Below are 22,285 nucleotides of genomic sequence, written 5' to 3' on the forward strand. Positions count from 1 at the left end.
GCAAGGCGCTGCCCCTGCTGACCAAACCAGGCGGCGCTTCGAATCAGTGACTCCTCCCCTACCCGACCTCCGAGGCTACAGCTGAGGCCGGTAAACGCCAGCCTCGGCCTCCCTCTCAGTCAGCGTCTTGATTGGCCGACTGGCTGGTCGATCAGCCCCATAAGCAGCCAACCGGAGGCGAGTATGGGCGGTACTCGTCCTCCCCTCTCTACATAAGGGCTGGGGGCGCGAGCTGCTCGGGTCGGAGGGCGGTAGGGGCAGGCGCCGCCGCGGTGGGGTCCCGGGCAGTCTCGGGGCGGCGACGCGCGGTTATTTATTTTTAAACACGCTGGGGTTTTAAGTAACGTTTTATAAGTATTTATCTGTGAGGTGCCCGCGGCCCCGAGCAGGACCCGGCGCCTGCCCCGGATCGCACGGTAAGGGGTCGGCGGGGGACTATCGTGCGCGGGTTTGGCTGGGGGGATCCAGGCTGGGTAAGGTGGGGGGATGGCTCGTTTATGGGTTTGGGCTGGGGGCGGGGGGGACGATCCAGTCTTGGGCAGGTCGCGTGAGGGTTTGGGGGACCAGAGGCTGCGGGCTGGGCGGTCGGATCTCTGCCCCACGCCCAGCCGGTCTGTGGGGTTACAGCTTGGGGCTGTCAAGGGTCAAGCTGGAATTGCTGGGAGGCGGATTTGAACCCCCCTCCCCCACTAAGATTATGTCTCGGGGTCTATAAGCCCGAGTCCCCTCTCCCGAGCGGGGCGGACAAGCCCAGGCATGTCACTGTGGAGGGGGAGGTGCTGAGTGACTGGAGGGGCTCGGGCAGCTGACGTGTGTGCAATGTGTCTGTGCTCTTCAGTCAGCGCTACAGCTCCGCTGTCTGCAAATGCTGACCTCTCTCTTGGAGGAATACTTCTGAACTTGAGGTTGGGTTCCTTGCATACATAAAGTGCCAGCACAGATTCCTGTATAATGTGGGCGTTTCAGGGTGTATACTGACTAAAGGGGAAGGCTGCTTGCTGGCCATAACACCCCAACTGAAGGCCACCCAAATCTGTAAATAATAAAATCTTCTGTAAAATGTGTACTATAAAATCAAAAGTCTAAGTTCAGAAATATAACAGCAGCAAATGTCTGACTAGAACAGTGGTTCTCCAACTTTTGTACTTGTGACTTTCACATAGCAAGCCTCTAAGTGTGACCCCCTTATAAATTAAAAACACTTTTAAAAATATATTTAACACCATTATAAATGCTGGAAGCAAAGCAGGGGTTGGGGTGGAGGCTGACAGCTCATGACCCTCCCCCTGCCCCTCATAATAACCTTGTGACCCCTGAGGGGTCGTGACCCCCAGTTTAAGAACACCTGGACTAGAACAATAGAGAGGGAGTCATTATAAATCTAAGTAGAGCTAGCTAATGTTATGATGTAATTCTATCCTCCTGGGGAAGGTTGTAGCGCTTTCATGTGCTTTGAAGAGCATCTTTGCCACTGATTGATGTTGGGGCAAATGTAACTCCCTAGCATATCATAAAGGCATTTTGGGACTCTTCTTAGTAGCTTCTTGCATTAAGTATTTGTGTCTCATTACAGATGATTGAAATACTTGTAACAACTGAAGCTCAGGAATTGCTAGATCAGCTCAATGCTCTGTTGGAACAAGAGTTAAGATATCAGCCAAAGGCTTCTGGCCTGAGACTAATTGAAACTGCTCATGACAATGGCCTCCGAATGACTGCAAGGTTGCGAGACTTTGAAGTAAAAGATCTCCTCAGTTTAACTCAATTCTTTGGCTTCAATGCAGAAACATTTTCTTTAGCTGTGAATTTCTTAGACCGGTTTCTGTCAAAAATGAAGGTATGTTTTGGAAACATAAGCTCTAATGCACTAACTTTTTATGGCCTTGCCTTCACTTAATTAAGGGGGGGAAAAATGTTAGCTATGCTTCATAGCCTTTAACGTAACCTCCTAACTTATTGAAGACGAGCACTATGTAGTTTTCACATCAGATTTTAACTCTAGTTAAGAACACCTTTATTCCAAGTGAAGATACAGCCTATGGGCTTGTCTACACTTGGAGTGCTATAGTGGCACAGCTGTGCTGCTATAGCACTTCATTGTAAACATACCTATGCTAACAGGTCAGGGTCTCCCATCTGTGTAGGTAATACACATCCCCCAGAAGTGGTAGCTAGGTTGACTTAAGAATTCTGTTGACCTAGTGATGTCTAAACCAGGGTTAGGTCAGTTCAACTATGGGTTGTTTTGTTTTTGGTGTGTGTTTTTTTTGTGGGGGGAGGGGAGGTGGATTTTTCACATCCCTTAGCAATGTAGTTTTGGAAGAAATGTCCACTAGTTTAAATTATTCATTAATTCTCCTCCAAGGAACTTCTTGTACCTCACTGTCTAACTCTCCAATAGGATATTGGATTAGTGACCCTGATCTAAACTGGTATAGCAATGGCTAGATTTCTAATACAATAAGGAAAGCTCAGTATAAGAAGGGAATCCCCCAAATGCCCCTACTTGTAGAAAGCAGAGTGAGAAGTAATTTTGGGCATCTGACATAGTGGTGTATGGATGCGGATGGTAGAGTTACAGTATGCAAAATGATTGCTACCTGCAGAGCTTGGCTTAAAAAGAGAGCCCAACATCTATTTTAGCTGAATACATGTTTATTTTTCTGACTTACTATAAAATGCTTTCATTATAATAAGGAACTTGACTCTCTTTTAGGTGCAGCCTAAACACTTAGGCTGTGTTGGACTAAGCTGCTTCTACCTGGCTGTGAAAGCAACAGAAGAGGAAAGAAACATTCCCTTAGCCACTGACTTAATTCGAATAAGCCAGTATAGGTTCACTGTATCTGACATGATGAGAATGGAGAAAATTGTGTTAGAGAAGCTATACTGGAGAGTCAAAGCTACAACTGCCTTTCAGTTTCTACAACTCTATCACTTGCTCATCCATGAGAATTTACCTTGTGAAAGGTAAAACAACTATTTCACCATGACTTTGAAGCTTCACTGCCCACTGGAAAGGGCTGGTGGGGAAAATCGCTCAAGTAATCTACTTTAATGTATACAATTTAAATCAAAAGTGAGAATGCAAACAGTTACGAACAGGTAAACAGTGGCTGATATGAATCCCTGTGGATTGATATTGTGCTCTAATGAACAGAGCTTTCTCCTACTTCAGGGACAATGTTGTTTACAGCTAAAATAAAAATGACTCGGAGCATAGTTTTAGATCAGGGAAACAGCCTTGCTGAACAGGTGCGGGTTAATGCATTGCTGATCAAGCAGCAGTAGTGTCTGACAGCCTTTCAAAATGTCGTCTCTGAAAAGACAACTGGTTCATGAATATCCTTAGTTACTTCAAGATCAAAACTTGCTTGGTCAACAAATATTGTAAGCACGTCAAACCTGTAATACCCCTTAGCTGGGTAAGAACAACCAGGGATATAAAGTCAAAACTGCTTTTACTTTACCATGTTGCCAGTCTTGCAAATATATATAGAAAAATATCTATGTATAAAACAAAGCAATAGCACATTTAAGCTGCAACACTTAATTTTATAGTATAGAAACTGAGTCCTAGGGTTAGTCTACAATGGGAACTTGCATTGGCATATCTACATCTCTCTGTGAAAAATCTACACCCTGAATGTAGCTATGCCAACCTAACCCTTGGTGTAGACTGTACTAGGTAGACAGCAGAAGTGGGGAGGTGGATTACCTATGCTGACAGGAGAACCCCTGCCACTGACATAGGTTACTGTATACACTGAATTGCGGCAGCAGCACTGCGGTAGCGGTTCAAGTGTAGACATATCCAACACCTCTGAACTTAAAAGAAACCTGTCATTCTTCTTTCACAAACACTGCTGGAACTGATGGAGCCCTTAAACTGTATCTAAGAGAATGTCTGAGTAATTTTGTATTAAATGCTCAGCAAATTTCTAAGGCTTTTGCAGTCTTGATCTGATTTATATACCGAAAAAGAATATTACATGCTCTCTACAACTAACTAAACTCTTAATGCCATTCTCTTACAGGAGAAAGCATCTTAATTTTGAGAGACTTGAAGCCCAGCTTAAGGCATGTCACTGCAGAATCATGTTTTCTAAAGCCAAGGTAAGTGGTTTCTAATACCATAAGCACACTGAGTTTACTGAAGCTTAACAGTCTCAGCTGTCAGTATTAACGTTTACTTTGTTTCCCTTAGCCTTCTGTTTTGGCATTATCTATATTGGCACTAGAGATCGAAGAAAAGAAACTGCTAGAGTTGAAAGAGGCGATAGAAGGCCTTCAAATACATTCCAAGGTAGGTTGGGGGGGGGGGGGGGGGGATGTCCCTAACACAGTGAAGGGTAGAGTCTCTGAACAAGTTTAACATTAGGTTGTTGAACATAATTCTGCTTGTCTTGAAGGCTCCTCCAAAGAAAGGATTCTAGTTTATTCCATTTTTAACAGTAGCAATTCTTTACTTCAACTGACAAATGGGAGTTGACTTTTTTCTCCCGATATGAAGATTTGAAAAACTTGCTTGTAACTTTTATGCAGCATTCATATGACTGGCTCATAGGGGATGAAAGCGCACAACAGTCCTTCACAGTATCCATGATGTAAATCAGGGATTGGCAACCTTTGGCACGCAGACAGTTAGGGAAATACGCTGCTGGGCCGGTTTGTTTACCTGCAGTGTCTGCAGGTTCGGCCAATTGCAGCTCCCACTGGCCGCAGTCTCCCGTTCCAGGCCAATGGGGGCTGCGGGAAGCGGCGTGGGCCGAGGGATGTGCTGGTTGCTGCTTCCTGCAGCCCCATTGGCCTGGAACGGCGAACCGCAGCCAGTGGGAGCTGATGTAAATAAACTGCGAAGGAAAACCAACAAATGAGGTTTCCGTTTAACTCGACTATTACTATCATCCACAACTTATATGGCGTCATTCTGTGGAACTATTGTGAAACTTGTTCACAAGGGAACAACTAGTCCTTTCTGTTGGAGGTGCCCAGTAAAGCAAGTCACAAAAATAATGTAAAGTATCTTGTCCAAGCTCTTGCTCTTTGTATTTAAAAAAAATAAAATCTACAATTTTTCAACTTAAATAGTTGCAGAGGCTGCAATAGCTTAGTAAATGAAGGCTGGTTCTGGTTGATGCTTGATTGAGGATAAAGAAACTCATACATGCTGGGGTACAGTGATATTAGTCTCCAGGTCAGGGGTGGCATGGGGGGAGCAGCAAGGCTCCTTTAGTGGAAGTGGGGGGAACCTCTTAATAACTAAGGGCCTTCGGCAGTCTATTGGCACCCAAGCTTGTCCCCTTCACACCTCCTGCAATTGGCATGTGGTACAAGGCTTTTCTTAATTTAGCTTGCTTGAGGGTAGATTAAAACAACTGGGAAATGGGTGCTTAATTCTAGCTTCAACCTTTCTTCATTCAGACAAATAGCAGAGACCTAACTTTCTGGAAGGAGCTGGTATTAAAGTGCCTTGCAGAATACTCATCAAACAAGTGTTCAAAACCAAATGTTCAGAAGCTCAAGTGGATTGTGTCAGGACGTACAGCACGGCAGCTGAAGCATAGCTACTACAGAATCTCACACCTCCCCACAATCCCAGAGACTGGCTCATAACAGGTAACTTTCTTCAGCTGCTTTCAACTTGGATTTGTGCACAAACAGGAATCCTTAAACAACTAAAACTTTCTTCATGCTTACTAGAGTGGAGGCGGTTTCTTCAGCCCCCTAGGCACAGCCTAGATATTCAACTTAGCTGTCAAACAAAGCAACTCATCAATTTAATCAACACATTCCAAGTGGCCTGTCAATTCTTGGACACATTCTGCTGACCTTTAGGTGCATCAACACTAATATCTGAGTCTGAAAATACAAACTGGCAACCCTCCTAATGTCTCCTGTAGCAGAGTACCAGTTCTTTCCCATACTGAGGTGTCCGCCACTTGAATCTCACTCACTGAAGTCTGGAGCACAGCTAGATGAGCAGAGCAAGTGGTGGAATGTGACAAAGATGCCAGGTTGTTAACCTGCTTCACATTCTGATGCTTACAACGAAAAAGAGGAGAGGAAGAGGAGTGTCTATACTTGAGCAGCAGGTCCAATGTATCAATCAGTGCACCAAAATTTATAGTGAAGGTTGATTAGTTCATCCTCCAGACACCAAGTTACTGAAATTGGCTTGCCTGTAACAAGTTTCTGGTTGTCCTAGGACTTCAGGACAAATGTTCCTAACATGAGTACAGGCTATGCAATAAAGATTCTGAGATAATTGTCATAGAAAAGTATACAAAGCTGATGTCAGACAATGATTTTCCTACAAAAATACATACTACTTCCATTGACAGGGTATTTAATGCATTAAGACATTGCTTCCCCTCACACTTCCAAAGGCTCTACAGGAGAAATTCAGTTACAAACACCAGAGTTAAAAACTGACCGGTCAACCACACACTTCATTTGGACCTGAAAGTATGCAGTCGGGCAGCAGAAATTGGGGGGGGGGGGGGGGGAGAGCAAATACTGTACGTACAGAATTGTGTTAAATGTAAACTGCTAAAAATTAGTGTTTAAAAAAAAAGACAAGGTAAGGAAACTGTTTCTGTGCTTGTTTCACTTATATTAAGATGGTTAAAAGCAGCATTTTTCTTCTGCATAAAGTTTCAAAGTTGTATTAAATACATGTTCAGTTGTGAACTCTTGAAAGAACAACCATAACATTTTGTTCAGTATCTCAAACCTCCATTCCTGAGGTTGTAACTCTGAGGTTCTGCTGTATCTACATAATTTAAACATGGTTAAGCTTAATCTGGCAAAACTAGCCTCTAACTCTGTCCTGTGCATTGACTAGACAAGCTGTTTTCCAACATTGTATTGGAACAGTGCTTGTATCTAACCAATGTATGATAAACCATTCTTGCTGAAACAAACGTAAAGGCCTGAAATAAACTTCAGGGGTGGGGAGTCTAAGCAGGACATAAATTAATTATTATTTTAGCCTATTGCCAAACTTTCACTGAGTTGCTACTTTAATTTTTTTTTAAATGACCACCATTAACTGTGTCTTCCCTGGAGTATCCTTTCTCCCTCCCCCATCCTCTTTCTATTTTCAAAGGCAGAAATTGTCTTGCTGCACTACAGCTGTACAGCATGTAGCCATTTGTAGTAACAGCTGTTTAGTTGACTTAATGTCTTAATGTCTCTTATACCGTCTGCACAGGAATCTTAAAATGGAAAGATGACTATCCTGAAGGCTGGCTTACAGAATTCAGCTGTGGAATTGAAAACTGAAGCCTAAAACATGACAGCTGTTCCAGCATCTGAAGTTCAACTCTTGGAAAACTAAAACATCCAGGTTTCTTTAGTAGACCTTTCCAGCAAATGCAGTTGTATTGGTGCTGACTACAGGAGTAATAAGTAGTAAAAAGTTCCTAAAGGATGACTGACTAAAACTTGTCTGAATATTGAAATATGCATATGTAACAGTGAAGCAGCATAATGCTGTTTTATAGTAGTGAATAGCCTTACACAACTTGGTAGTTAACTGATAGAACAGCTAGTGTAGTTTAACCTTGGTTACTGCAACTGTGGCTGTTTAGTTGGATTACTTAACTTCATGCAATTTGATTCTCCACCTCCTAAAACTTTTGTACTTGAAACATAGGGGGCATAATGTGCTTCAGGACTGCTGAGGCTACCAAATAGTCTCAGACAAATCTCTGATACTGCACTGGACAGATAAGAGACTAAGTCAAATGTTTTGTATTCTGTGTCATGTTTTCTTTTTGAGTAGCCATGTCCTCCTGCACAAGGCATTGGTCCTTTGATGCAGTGCAGTCCACTTACTTTACCTCCAGTGCAGAGTTGACCACTCTAGCTAAGAGGATAAAATACTAATCAGATGCTATGCTGGGAAAGCCTGCAGTTGTTACTCTGCATCATTACTGAACTTAGCCATCCTTCTACCATATTTTTGTGAAAAGTATAATTTTGTGAACTTCGGTGGAGATTGAAAGCCTGGCTTTAACAAGCAAACTGCACCCTATATCAGTTTGCAATGTCAGTAAAACTGCTACTTTGCTATTTCTGTCTAGTCAGTTGCAGAGCCTGACAATAGTTTTTTTTCCCTAAGTTCACTTATAGACAAGGGGACAAATTCTGATTATGCAGGTGCAGTTTGCATGCCCTCAATAGAAATTGTACCAGTACCACCATAATGTAAGATGACCATCAGCTTATGTTGCCCAAAGAGGAAACTGCATCTATACCTCTAATAGCTTGAGTTCTGAATCAACTCTGCTACTTAGAACATATACAGCTTCATTCCTGGTTTGTCACTAAAACATCTAAACCCTTTGTGTCAATGCTAGCTTTTCAGCAGTAGAGGAAGGTCAAACATATGAGAGCGTACATTCTAAAGATGTTCATAAATGGGATGCCTAAGAGCAAGTAAAGCTGCAGTGTTGTCGGCCATGAAATGAATGGCTGAAGCTGGGATGTAGGCAGTGACTTCTGAATGTTCCACTTCACGTTGCATGAGAACATCTTACTGGTCAATCATTAATAACTCCTGCATGCACTCTTAACTTATTTGGGCAATGAGAGAAAAGAACTGAATAGTTAAATAAAATGTGGGGCTGGTACACCAACATTGATTTTTTTTTTTTTAAAGTTGAACATTGATTTTGGGGAAACACTCCTCACCTTCCTTCTAATGTAGTAAAAGCATAGTTAAACTCCCTACAGAGCACTTTAAACTAAAGGGGGGGAAATTCTACTGTGAACTTATAGACAAATGTTGATGCTAGCCTTGACTGTGCAGATAGGTATGCTGTATGTAGTTACTAACTACTGACTGGTGAAAGGGGCAAGGGAAGCAAAGGATAGTACATGCTATGCAAGTTGAATGCAACTGCTGAAGATGCACTGTTCCCTTCTTAGCAGAAGTAACATTGTCTCAATTTCATTAAAGAATGTACCTTTCAATAAAACTTATTGAAATGCAGGTATCAGTAATTGTCCTTTTGACACTTTTCCCACTACCTATTACAAAACTGTTTCTTTACTAGTCTGTGAACAGTAATAAACTTCCCAAATAACTGCTCTTGTGAAAGTAAACTTAAACTGTAAGTGCTAAGAGTTATTATAGAGATCTCATTGTCATCTATCTTAAAACAGAGGTCAACTTATTGTCTAAGGAAAAAGATTATTTTTTTATATGTGACATCTAAGACTAAACAAACCTAGCAAGATTTATTTGATGTATAGATGAGTAGGGTTGGTTTTCACTTCCTCTCTAGTTTGACTTTAAATGTCAAAGCAGGAGACAAATATCTGAAATAGACTATCCTAACTTTTTCTAAAGGATTGCTCTACCTGAAATATAGAGTATAGTAAAGTCCACAGTAGTTGCACCACCACTATTTACTAGTAGGCTACATGTAGCCTACACTTTTTTTTTTTTTTTGGGGGGGGGGGGGGGGGAGAGAGACCTTAGATACCTTCTATGTGGATACTCCAATTTTGAACAGGAGGCTTGGTATTGGCACCAGTTTCTATAGCAAATAAAATTAGTGTAGGAGGGCTTTATTGTAGCCCTAAACAAAGTATTATAGTGGCCTTCTTACATAAGCAGTTCTTGAGAAAGGACTCTTAAGTGTCCATTACATACCTTTGCTAATGTTTTTACAATTGATTTTGAAGAGTTGACTAAGCAGTTACTTCTCCCTCAGCTGCAGGGGTGATTTCTTGGCTAGAACTGTACAACATGAAAACCTAAATGAAGCTGTTAGATAACTATGCTCCTATCCAGAAAGCTCACATTACCTCTTGGCTTTATGTCTGAGGTATCTGGAAAAAGTGAAAGGATTTGAACTCAAGTGAAATCATATCCTACATGCACCACATCATCTCCTCCTTATGAACCCTAGACTTGTATGGATCTGACTACAGTAGAAACCACTTTTAGGCAATAACTGGAAGCAGATGGTAACAGGGCCTCCTTCCACTACTTAAAAAAAGTCTTGTTCCCTAACTTCAAGATACATAATCATAGCTAACTGGCTTTTTCCTCCTCGGTGTTTGGTACAGTTCTAAACAGTTGCAGCTTAGATGTAGGTTTGCTGAAAGTTTTGCCATCTCCCATTTATATTGCAGTAAGATGCTCATCTTGGCCTGTCTTTGCAGAACTCTCCCAAACCATCACAGGGCACCAAATCCAGAGCCTGGACTGCATAGGAATGTTTGCTGTAAGGGTACAAGTTGTCAAACTCAGGCTGTGGAGAATACAGAATTCCATTTTTAATGATGGTCTAGGCTATAAAATTATCATAGTACCCAGGAATCCTACTTAGTACTACTGCTATAAATAGGTAGTTTGCATAAACTCTTTACATATTAACTAAACTTTTGGTTAACTTATTTGTACAGTTCCATTGTGGAATTCACTATCATTACTTGCTAGCACAAAATGTTCACCTCACAGTCCAGATACTTTTTGCCCTTCAGTTTGCCTCCTTTCCCATCCTCTTCCCTTGCCTTGGATTTGTCCATACAGCCATACTCAATTTTCATCCTCATGCTATTTGTCAGAAATAAAAACTAGTTATCTGTACATTTTTAGAGTCTCGGCCTTTGGATTAATGCACTAGTGAAATTAGTGGGGAATGTGAGATATCTACCCTCTTCTCTGTAATAATGGCTCAGAAGTCTGAACCTGTTCTATAAAATGAAAGATTCTACAGAAAATGAATGCTAGCCTAGTGGATCAGGTAGCAGCTGACCTATGCACTGGGAGGTTTGATATGGTTTCAGGGAGTGTTACAAGAATGTAGATTTATATTTGCTCCTAGGTGTAATGGAAGGTATTGTCAGTATTTTACACATGGATTAGGTTCTTGCACCCTACAACAGCTATGGAGGTAGAAAGGAAGAAGTGAGTGATCAGCTGACAGTCTTAATTAAACCTTAGATTTTAGTGGATTGGTGGCTACTGGCAGATCATTGTCAATGAAGAGACCTCTATTCTGGAATTCACAGCTGGAACTGGTCTATCTGTAAACATGCATAACAGTGCAAAGCATTATGCAGGCTTCTGACTCTTTTAGATTGGGAGATGATTTGGCTTTTGTAATTGTATATGTTGGACATATACTCAGTCTCTGCCGGCTACATTAAGAATTAAAATAGGCAAGTCTTAGAATATGTAACTTTCATATAAAACACATAATACTAAGTAGTCAAGCACCAGCCAAAACCTGTAATTAAAATTTATATTTTCTTAAATTCAAACAACACTAAGTAGGGACAATAGAAATGCATAACTGCACATTTATTTTCTTGCACAACGAATGTAAGTCTACATTTTGTTCAGTGTGTTAGGAAGAGGTACATTATGGTAGCTCTCACATGGGAACAGTTTTTTAAATTCTAAAAAGAGTTTTAACTTCTAAGTACACAGAATTGCATCCTACAAGCAAAGTATTCCACCCTTTCAGAAACCAAAACCTCTTCTCCCACAAAGAATATTAAATTACTATACTCTAAGTAGACCTACAAGTACTAGAACCCAGGCTTCAACCTAAACCTTTTGACTTTCTGCTACCACGCTGTTTGTCCCTCAGCAACATTTGGCACAACACTAAAATGTCAAACCTTATTTTCTGCACCTGAGAGTAATATTCTTGTTTCTGCCACTGTGTTTTAAAATTGAATGTACTAAACACACAGAGGGCTGCTAACCAAGTGAGAGCTACAAAAGTACATTTTTAAAATTTAGAAAATATAGGTCTTTCAAAGTTAAGGATAATGGTAGGTGGCTTGCCTGTAGGATTAATTCTCCACGAGAGGATGAGTGCTGACATTTATGTAGCATTCTATAACTGTGCCTCTATTTCACTTCATTGTGGAATAGTTCCACAAATCCATACTGCTTAAACAGTCATGACACCTTTAAAGTACATTTATCATGTGTGCATATTTTCCATTAATATCAAAATTAGCACACTTAAAAATGAGCCTCTAACTGCTGTTTGTCTTCATCCTACTGAAAGGAATCCTCTGTAAACTATCCACGGAGTCAGTATTTGATATTCATTCTGTAGACAGGTGAAGTCTTTTTAGCAATGACATATTCCACTCCTTCAGTTTAACATAGAATTTCTCTCTGGTTCTTTGGAACACAGCTGAAAGTTTATTTTTCAAGTTTGGAAAAGTCTGGTCCCCCTTTGCTGTAGTTCCCAGAAATTTCTGCCCCACTGAAGTCAAAGCCAGGATTCTGTACAGAGATAAAAGAAAGATTCATATAAAGGTTAATATTCAATATATCACTGTATAAATCAAAGTTTAATGCTTTCCCAAACTGATAAAAGCAAACATCTTCTGCTGGTTATGTTCCTGGAAATTGGCACAGTTGAAGTTCTCCAGGGAGAGAAAAATTTTTGCACACATGCATCAGCAATTACACAAAGGGAGATTGGGATTCTGGTTGGTGGCTTGCCCAGCTACAGAAGTGAGTTTGCAGGCTGTTGCCATCACAAGTTTAGGAGGCAGCTAGATTTCCATATCAAGAAAATCTTTAAAATGTTATTAGGAAGCAGGGTTAAATATTACAGCTGTTGACTTTTACAATGTCCCTTTAAATTGTTATCTGAAAGGGGAAGTTCCTGCAGTACTGGATAGCTAGTTTTTATAAAAATGCTGCTGTTTTTTGTTAAACAAAAAATTGTGCTGATTCAGCACTTGCTAACTGTTAAACTCTGTTGCCATAGCTCTGCCAAATTACTAATGCTAGTACACAAAGACGGTGACGTGCTATAAGTAGTAGTCACAGCACTGGGAAACAAGTTTAGCATGAAATCTACTCAAAATAGAGGGAGAAATTATTTGCTCAGTGAGTTTACTCTCCTTTGTCTTCAAAACTAAGTCTTGACTGTGTGTTCTGTATAAATGTACTCAAGGAGACATGATTTTGAAAAAATAAACTTTAAATACAGATCTGTAATCATTCAGAGAGACTGCCATATACAGGTCCTCTTTCAAGGCTCAATTCTCCTGCTTTTGGGTACTTGCAACTTTCAGTGAAGTCAAATGCCAAGATTCTAAATGAACTATGCATTACTTTCCAAAACTAATGCCTTTTTTCAATTTTAAAAGAAGTTTTAGGTTCTCTCATATTACAGAATGGCATCCTATAGGCAAAGTTTGGTATCCTCATGAAGATTCAACCCATTGAGTGACAAATCAACCAGAATGGGTTAAAATAAAATAGTAAAAATGGGTTAACTTTCTGTATCTCTGATGAATGTAAAAGAATTGTTCTCAGTTTCATGGCCATAACCTGTGCATAATATGTATAAATAAGAAACAAACGGTAATTAGTGTCCTCTGACTTGCCTCTCTTTGGAATCTCTCCAGTGTAAGTTTCCTCTGCATCTGGTCCTGTACCCAAGGATCAGCAGCATACTCATTTTCTAACAGAGAGGTCCAACAATTTCCAGCATCTCTATTTGTCTTCATTAGAACAATACGTATCAATTTTCTGTCTTCTTCATAAGAAAAATAGAAATAACCATTGGACTTCTTAAGTGCTATACTCTTTTTCAGCCAAATACAACATTAATATTTCAATGAATTTTCTGGTGAAACTTCATTCTTAAAGGCTATGCAAAAAAGATATTTCATTCACTGAAAATGAAGACAAACTCAGACGTCCAGACCAATGTGCAACAAGAAAACTTGAAAACTAAGGAAAAGAAGATCCCTTTATTCATATGTTTAAAACATTGTATATACATATTTCCTCCCTCCAAACTAAGTGGAACCTTTCTAGAGGGACTGACTGATGAAGAAAGATTAATTATATTAATACAGTAACTCCTCACTTAACATCCTCCAGGTTAACCTCGTTACGTCGCTGTTCTATTAGAGAACATGCTCGTTTAAAGTTGAGCAATGTTCCCTTATGACATTTGGCCACTTTGTCTACTGCTTGCAGGATTCTCTGGAAGAGCAGCCGGTCCTCATGGGGGCTCGGAACCATGGTGGGTCGGCAGCCCCCACCATCAGCTTCCCACCACCTCACCAGTGCCTCCCGCCTGTGGATCAGCACCTCCCTCTCTCTGTCTCCCCGCACCTCCTGCCCCCTGCAATCAGCTGTTTTGCAGGAGTGGGGGGGGGGATGGGAAGGAGTGAGGACACAGCGTGCTCGGGGGAAGGGGTGGAGTGGGAGCAGACAGGCGGGTGTGGCCTTGGGGGAAGGGGTGGAGTGAGGGCAGGCCTGGGGCAGAGCACCCCTGGGCAAAGTTGGCACCTGTGCTTTAACCTGAGTTGCAAAGGGGGAAGCTGCCGCTGCTGCTACTCAAGGCGCTTCCTAGCCTAAAGTGGCACCTTCAGCCTCCTTGCCCACCTCATTGTCTACAGCGGGCTGTGCCTGTGTGGGTAAGGCAGGGGCCCCTCCCTATTACTGTATGTTTGTAAACACACTCTACGTGCACACTACCCCCCAGTGATTCATCATCGTTTTACAGCTTAACCATCGCCCTCCTCCCTGCTTGGGAATAGGGCGCTACGCCAACTGCTTGCGGAAGCTCCGCCCAAGGCCACCAGCCACCTGCAAACTCTTCCTTGCTGTGTTGCGCCTGAATACACAACATTCCATTCGCTTCCCCCCCCACACACACACACTTTTGCAGGAAGGGGGTAAGAACACAGGGTGACAGCTGACCCAAAGCAAGCTAATAGCGTTCCAGCGCCTGCTTCACTCTAGCAAGGGGGAAAAGCTGCGTAGGGATGCACAGAGCCTGGCCCTACTCCCATAAAAATCTGTGAAATCCATGGGAGATTTGCCATTCATTTCAATGCCAGCTGCATCTCTCTGCCCCTGCATGCACACAGCAGGGAGGGGTGCAGTCCTGCAGCAGAGGTTATTTTCCTCCTCTTACAACAGTCACAACTACATTGGCTGCAGTGCTGCCATGGTTACTATAGGAGGTACAGCAGGGCCAGTTTTTCCAGAGCACCCTGGAAGATAAGCCTTTGGTTCCTCCAGCAGGGCTCCTGTGAAAGTAAGAACCTGCAATGAAACTGACCCCATAACTAGTCCTAGCCTAAACCCACAGGGCTTCCAGTAGGGGAGCAGATTACCATGGAGAATGACATGGGTTTTCCAAATTCTCTCTCTTTCAATAGCTGATTGATGCTGCATGATCCCAACCACTCCAGGCTGAAGGGAACAAAGAGTAGCACATGCATGCACCATCCAGAGGAGTATCACCCAGCATCATGAGTCAAAAACGTTCAGCAAGTGATAGTGGAGTGCCTAGCAATACCACTAGCAGTAAGCAAACCAGGAAAACCATTAGTTTGGGTACTAAATTAGACACTAAGGCATTTTGATGCAGGCGAGCACGCGGTAGACATTGGCATCGCTCTAGGTCGTACTCCGACCATTGTGAAAATAATACGGAGTAATGCCGACAAGATCAGGGCTAGTGCTCGGTGTGTAACACCACTTAGTGCTACTACAATTAAATCGATCAAGAAGTAGTTTGCCGGAAAATAATGGAGTGTCTTCTCTCAATGTGGATAGAGGACCAAAACTAAGTTTGCTACTAATACAAGCTAAGGCAAAAAAGTTTGTATGACAATTTGAAGAGAGACCAAGCTGAAGGATCATAGACAGAGATGTTCATGGCAAGTTGAGGATGGTTTGATTGGTTCAAGAGGCGCTTCCACCTGCATAACATCACAATGTCTGGTGAGGCAGCTAGTGCCAATACTGCAGCAGCTAAAAAATTCCCGGACTATCTCAAGAAAATAATTGAAGAAGGCGGCTATTCCCCTAAGCAAGTCTTCAATGAAACGGGCCTCTACTGGAAGAGAATGCCTAAGCTGACTTACATTTCCCGAGAGGAGAAGACAGCGCCCGGATTTAAAGCAGCTAAAGACCACATAACCTTGCTTTTAGGTAGTAATGCTGCCAGAGATATGAACATGAAACCGCTGACAGTATACCAATCCAAAACACAACGAGCTCTCAAGGGATTTTCAAAGGAACACCTTCCGGTCATTTGGAAATCCAATAAGAAGGCATGGATAACTGGAGCTATTTTTTCAGAATGGCTGATTGTCTATGCTGTCCCTACATGGAAGGAATACTGTGCCAAGGAAAATCTTGATTTCAAGTTTTTTATTACATATTTATAATGCACAGGCTCATCCAATCAACCTGTACGACCTATGCGAAAACGTCAAAAACTGCCACCTAACACCACATCACGCATCCAAACTCATGGACCAAGGAGCCATCACTGCGTTTAAGGCGCATTACTCAGGCCGTACTTTCGACCAGTTCATCAGAGGCACCGATGGGGAAGGCAAACCTACGATTCAGGAATATTGGCGTGACTACAACATCCTCAAGTGCTTCAAAAACATCGGTGAGTCCTGGGCCTAAGTTACTCAGGTATGCATGAATAGTGTGTGGGGGAAGTTGTAGCCCAAATGTTTCAATGACTTAAAAGGATTTAAAGATGTTGTCCCTGCTATCCTTGGCTTGGCCAAGAAAGCAGGTTTTGATGAGTGGAAAACGCCGACGTTACACAACTTCTGCTCACACAGAGAAGAGCTAAACAACAAAGATCTAATGCAACTAGAGGTGATGAGAGCAATGGAAGAAGAGGGCCAAGAAGTAAAAAGAACCAATCCATCAAAATTTGACTGCCAAACATCCTTCTGAAGCTTTCCAAATGATTGAAGCTGGCTTGCAAATTCTTAGTGATGACGATCGTGACAGGGAATGCAGCTCTAAAGTGATTAGTAATGACTTGCTATAAAGAAATTTACCAAGAAAAAAATAAAAAAAGGAAACCAAAACAACAATCTCTAAATGTGCGTTTTCGAGTTGGTAAAGTTCAGCAAGAACAGCAGCTAGACGATCCACCCTCTTACTCGACCACCTCAACCAAGCGTCACAATCATCATTGCTAAGTATAGTATTAAATTGCTTGTTAAAAATAGTTTAAAACTTATACTGTATGTGTATATAATGTCTTTTGTCTAGCAAAAAAAATTTCCCTGGAACCTAACGCCTCCCTATTTACATTAATTCTTATGGGGAAATTGGATTTGCTTAAAGTCACATTTTTCAGGAACATAACTAGAATTTTAAGTGAGGAGTTACTGTAAGTGCATCTTGGCTAAGGGAAAACAATGAAGCTGAGGTCACGGTAACAACTTTCAAAATGGTCAATACTAATGAGGGCAAGGAATTACTTTGGACAGCATACTGAGATATAACAAAGTAATGGGATGAAATTAAGAAAAGGAAAATTTAGGCTGAATGTCAAGGGGGAAAAAATCTGGACGACAGTCTTTCAGTGAGGCCTGTTTGCTCACGACTTTTACAACTAGACGAATGGAACCTGCACTCCAAAGTATACTAATGGGAACAATCCTGCATTGGCAGGAAATGGACTAGGTGACTTAATACAGTATTTTCCTTTCATCTCTAATTCTCACAAAAAAAAAAAAAAAAGACATCATTAGGCTGTTTTTGTATTGTGATTCAAGAACTGTATGTTTGAAGAAAACAGATCATAACACAATTATAGTACACTTTGGTTCTTAAAAAGAAATTAAATGTAATGTGGAGAGAGATTTGAACACACACAGACATTTAACTATCAGGGGGTAGCCGTGTTAGTCTGTATCTACAAAAACAACAAGGAGTCTGGTGGCACCTTAAAGACTAACAGATTTATTTGGGCATAAGCTTTCATGAGTAAAAACCTCACTGAAGTGAGGTTTTTACTCATGAAAGCTTATGCCCAAATAAATCTGTTAGTCTTTAAGGTGCCACCAGACTCCTAGACATTTAACTGTCTTTCAAAATTTCATTTAAAAGAAGCAGATAGTTACCTAATGTCCATGTCCCTTCATCAGCTATTGTGCAGTCAAAGAGTTTACCCTGAAAAAGACATTTACAAAGTTATGTAAAATGGAAGTTTCTCAAAATCTGATTGATATTGAATCTCAAAACATTACTCCCAGTTTATACAGAAGTTTGAAAACTTCCTATGGTTTAAAAAGTAACTATGGGCAACCTGGCACTGAAAAGCTCCAATGATTATTATACCTAAGAAAGTAAGTAAAAATAATAATTAAAAATAATTGCTTAATACAATAAAAATACCTGTCACTGTTTCAGTATCTCCATTCAATGAAAGGGACTGTCTTTCTCAGTGGGGGGATAGGGGGGGTTCCCATTTTAATGTGACTTGCCATCAAGGTTCCAGTATGTCTGTAAAGTGCCATGCACACCTATGGCACAATATAAATAAATTATAATGATGCAAAAAATTGCTAATTACCAGCGCCAATGGGAAAGCAAATGGGCTTTCCAATGAGAAAGGAAAGAAAGTCAGAAAGTTTTGAAGTACTAAGATAAATCCTACAGTGTACGCATCTTGCTTTTAACTATTGAAACAAAAACATTTAGACATATACCATAGAATTTGCACTGCAACAACTTTGAAAACTCTCTAATTTCTAATATTTTTTTTAATTAGAAAACTGACTCTTTCATTCCTATGGATACTCTACAATGCATCATCATTAAATGTGTTTTACTGTTTGCTAATGCAATACATTAAAGACAAACTTTGTAATATCCTGTTTGTAATTAGACACAGTAACTTAAAAATATTAAAGGGACAGTACCAAGACAAATACATTTTTAAAAGTCATTACCTATGTTACCAATACATTATTTTTATTATTTATTTGTACAGCACCTTGTACTGAAGGGGAAATGTAAGGTCTCCATCTTCAAATGCTTAAATCAAATGAAGTCAATTATGCTAATTTGAGGAGTGAAGGAGTGGACCCATGTGCTTCTATTTCTACTCAAAAAGAATGAGGAGTACTTTGTAGAACCAATGTGAATGAAATTGTTTTTAAGTTATCCACTGTACCATTGTAACTTCTGTTGCCTACATTGTAACTTTCATTACACTTGCCATTTTGCCTACATTGTAACTTTCATTACACTTGCCATATTGTAATTCAAACCCCATTTTAAAACGCTTACTCCATTTTGTAAGGGCTTGCTGCAACCTTCATTTTTGCAAACCCTGCTGTAGTTTTATTAGTCTAGTTAAGATGTGTGAATGAGGAATGTATGGGTGATAGAATCAACCTCCAGCACCAGCCCGTCCTGATGATATAAAGTTCAAATACCAATGGCTGAAGAACTAGACAACAGCCCTAACTCAAGCAAGAAGCATCCACCTTAAAAAGAAACAACAGAAGGAAGATCAAAGCCAGGTCCCAGGCTGACAGTCACGCCTGCAATTGACGGGTGATCAAGTACCAAACCCAGAGGCGGGGTGACACAGCGAGACCTAGAGACTTTAAATCCAAAACTCCTATAAAAAAGGAAGGGTGAGATGAGAGACTTTGGGTAACGTTCTGCTATCAACATCAAGGAGCATTGGTGCGTGCCCGACAGAGACCCGGCTCCCCCTCGTGCTCAGCTTTCCTGGCCAGTTAGCTGTCACGAGCTACGATCCCAAGCTGCGAACTCAAACTACACTCAGGACTGGTAACTATCCAGCAGCTGCAGAACATTTTGGTGTGTGTGTGTGTGTGTGTGTGTGTGTGTGTGTGTGTGTGTGTGTGTGTGTGTGTGTGTGTGTGTGTGTGTGTGTGTGTGTGTGTGTGTGTGTGTGTGTGTGTGTGTGTGTGTGTGTAAGCATTGAGGTATTTGCTAATAGTTACAGATTAATAATAAATGTGGCATCTTTGCCTTGACCCCTAAAACGATCCTGTATAAGTTTGTGGGATAACAACTTGTGGTACCTTAGAGACTCAGTTTCACTTAGGTTCTCACTTACTAGTAGAATACTACAGTTTGCATTTCAAGCACTGCAAGGAAGTATTATAATTCCCTCAAAATTGTTTTAACTGTTCCCCGCACCCCCACCCCCCCAAAAAGGCAGCAAAACCAAACAAGAAACATGCTAGCAGGTTTTGTAAAAAACCTGTTGCACTAGCAGGTTTTGTAAAATCGAAAAAAAATCAAGACCTTGGGCATAAAGTTTCTTATTATTTCTCTCTTAAATGGAAAATAATCAACCTCACAGACTGAGAAATGAGGCAATATTCTGAATTTTTTTAGTGTTGCTGTGGCCGTGTCAGTCCCAGAATATAGAGAAACAAGGAGGGTGACATAATATCTTTTAAGGGACCAACTTCTGCTAGTGAAAAGACAAACTTGCGAGCTTACACAGGTGTAGACCAGAAGAGCTGTGTACAGTCAAAAGCTTGTCTCTCTATATTGCCTCACCCACCTTATCAGTCTAGTATTCTCAATGTTAAACAGCCTACTCCCATCTACCTTGTTTGTGGACTCTGGCAGGTTTGTACAGTAACTCCTCACTTAACGTCCTCCAGCTTCACGTTGCTTCGAAGTTACATCACTGCTCCATTAGGGAAGATACTCGTTTAAAGTTGTGCAATGCTCCCTTATAACGTCGTTTGGCTGACTTTACAAGGGAGCATTGCACAAGTTGCTCTTCTCCGCCTCCTCCCCCTCCGTTCCTCCCTCCCAGCACTTCCGCTGCTGCCAAACAACTGTTTGATGGCGCTTAGGACGTTCTGGGAGGGAGGGGGGAAGCTTCCCCCCCGTCCCCCGACAGGCAGGGCCACCTGAAACGCAGGGCTTTGGGGGCTACAGGGCCCTGGGCTAAGGGGACCTAGCCTGCAACTCTAAAGCCCCTTTTGGAATGCGGCCCTGCGAGCACGGGCAGGAGGACTCAGGAGGAGCGGGGCAGCTGCGCAGCCAGTGGCCGGAGAGAAGCGCCGCTTTCCCTTCAAAGCGCTGCTTCTCCCCGGCCGGCTTTGAAGGGGAAAGCGTGGCTCCTTTCCGGCCGCTGGCTGCCCCTGCTCCTCCCAAGTCCTCCGGCCCGTGCTCACATTCCAAAAGCGGCTTTGGAGCTGCAGGCCAGGGCCCTGCAGCCCCTGAGTTCCAGGTGGCCCTGCCTGCCGGGGGTGTGGCAGCTCCCAGAATCACAGCCATGGGTGCAGTGCCACGCTGAACTACCTGCACACCCCCTGCACCAAACAGGAATTGCCCCAGGTAAGTGCTCTGCACCTTCTGCCTGCTCCAGCCCTGAGCCTCCTCTCGCACCCCCACCCTGAACACCCTCCCACACCCTAACTCCCTCCCAGACCCCGCACCCCCACCCCCCAACGCCCTCCCACCCCTAACTCCCTCCAAGACCCTGCACCCCCAGCAGTAAGCCAGAGGCATCTCCCCACCACAGTACATTATATAATGCCTTTTGTCAGCGCCCCCCCCCAAATTTCTTTGGCACCTAACCCCCCCCGCATTTACATTAAATCTTATGGGAAAATTGGATTAAATTTAACATTGTTTCACTTAAAGTTGCATTTTTCAGGAACATAACTACAACTTTAAGTGAGAAGTTACTGTATTGAACTTTACAACAAACAGTGTTTAAATCTGAAATGCCAAACTCTTTACTATCACAAGAGACGGGTCGAAAATGTTCACAGCTCCCTGCAGGAGCTACACCCCAACCACCAGACGCTCTATAGGCAAAGGAGATACCACTCCAAGAGCCATGTCAACGGCACGTGGGCCCTTAGCCCCCGAATCTAATACCACGGCGCTAGAAGCAGCGTCTCCCCCAAGGCTCCCCAGCAGTGCGAGCAAGGGCAGGAAGAAGTTACACGTTCCCTAGTGAAGTAAGGACAAGTGTCAGCGAACCAGCGCCAGAGCAAACGCACCCCACCGATCTTGACTGTCTGCAACAACTGCTGCCCCCCCGCTCTGCGGCCTAAGCCGGGCCCTGCCCTACTGGCAGCCTACTCGGCCAGCCTCCCCCGTCCCAGCGCTACCTTGAGCACCTCCTGCCCGCGCACGGCCAGCGCCAGGTGCCTGCTCTGCAGGCTGCACTGGATGTCCTTCGCCCGGGTGCCCGGCGGGACCTGCACCTCGATGAAGACCTCTTCCAGAGTTTGGTACCAGCATCCCCACGGAGTCGCGCAGGGCACCACCCCGCTCCGCTCCTCAAAGGGGCCCGACATTGGACTCACAGGCCCCACACCGTTCAGCTAACAGCACGCTTCTGCCCTCCGCTCGGAAAACAGCGCGGTACGCATGCGCCGTCGCGGGCTAGGCACGTTTTGCGCACGCGCCCCGCAGCCCCTCTTTTCCGCTCATGCGCTGGCATCGCTTGTTTCCCGTGGGATCGGGTGCGCATAC

General features: G+C 42.7%; 2 protein-coding genes across 2 annotated transcripts; one reads left to right on the forward strand and one right to left on the reverse strand.

Annotated features, from left to right (window-relative positions):
- The first annotated feature begins 246 nt into the window (after window positions 1–246).
- CCNG1 (cyclin G1) lies at window positions 247–9,001 on the forward strand. Its single transcript, XM_054036863.1, has 7 exons — window positions 247–416; window positions 1,574–1,837; window positions 2,717–2,970; window positions 4,038–4,116; window positions 4,208–4,306; window positions 5,425–5,619; window positions 7,217–9,001. The coding sequence occupies exons 2-6, from the start codon at window positions 1,574–1,576 to the stop codon at window positions 5,614–5,616; spliced, it is 888 nt and encodes a 295-aa protein (XP_053892838.1). The 5' UTR covers window positions 247–416; the 3' UTR covers window positions 5,617–5,619; window positions 7,217–9,001.
- A 2,299-nt stretch (window positions 9,002–11,300) lies between these two features.
- Window positions 11,301–22,169, reverse strand: NUDCD2 (NudC domain containing 2). The gene is made up of 4 exons (XM_054036866.1): window positions 21,919–22,169; window positions 17,914–17,962; window positions 13,390–13,541; window positions 11,301–12,271 (listed from the first exon to the last, which is right to left on the reverse strand). Exons 1-4 carry the CDS (start codon window positions 22,105–22,107, stop codon window positions 12,188–12,190), a joined length of 474 nt encoding a protein of 157 aa, XP_053892841.1. The 5' UTR covers window positions 22,108–22,169; the 3' UTR covers window positions 11,301–12,187.
- Window positions 22,170–22,285: the final 116 nt, after the last annotated feature.

This window comes from Malaclemys terrapin, chromosome 8 (genome assembly GCF_027887155.1).
Source record: "Malaclemys terrapin pileata isolate rMalTer1 chromosome 8, rMalTer1.hap1, whole genome shotgun sequence".
NCBI lineage: Eukaryota > Metazoa > Chordata > Testudines > Emydidae > Malaclemys > Malaclemys terrapin.

Coding starts and splice junctions, on each gene's coding strand:
- CCNG1 (XM_054036863.1), top strand. CDS start 1,574: ATGATTGAAATACTTGTAACAACTGAAGCTCAGGAATTGCTAGATCAG. Junction 1,838..2,716: donor GGTTTCTGTCAAAAATGAAG/GTATGTTTTGGA, acceptor ACTCTCTTTTAG/GTGCAGCCTAAACACTTAGG. Junction 4,117..4,207: donor TCATGTTTTCTAAAGCCAAG/GTAAGTGGTTTC, acceptor TGTTTCCCTTAG/CCTTCTGTTTTGGCATTATC.
- NUDCD2 (XM_054036866.1), bottom strand. CDS start 22,107: ATGTCGGGCCCCTTTGAGGAGCGGAGCGGGGTGGTGCCCTGCGCGACT. Junction 13,542..17,913: donor TGAAGGGACATGGACATTAG/GTAACTATCTGC, acceptor TTTCTTATGAAG/AAGACAGAAAATTGATACGT. Junction 12,272..13,389: donor TGGAGAGATTCCAAAGAGAG/GCAAGTCAGAGG, acceptor ATCTCTGTACAG/AATCCTGGCTTTGACTTCAG.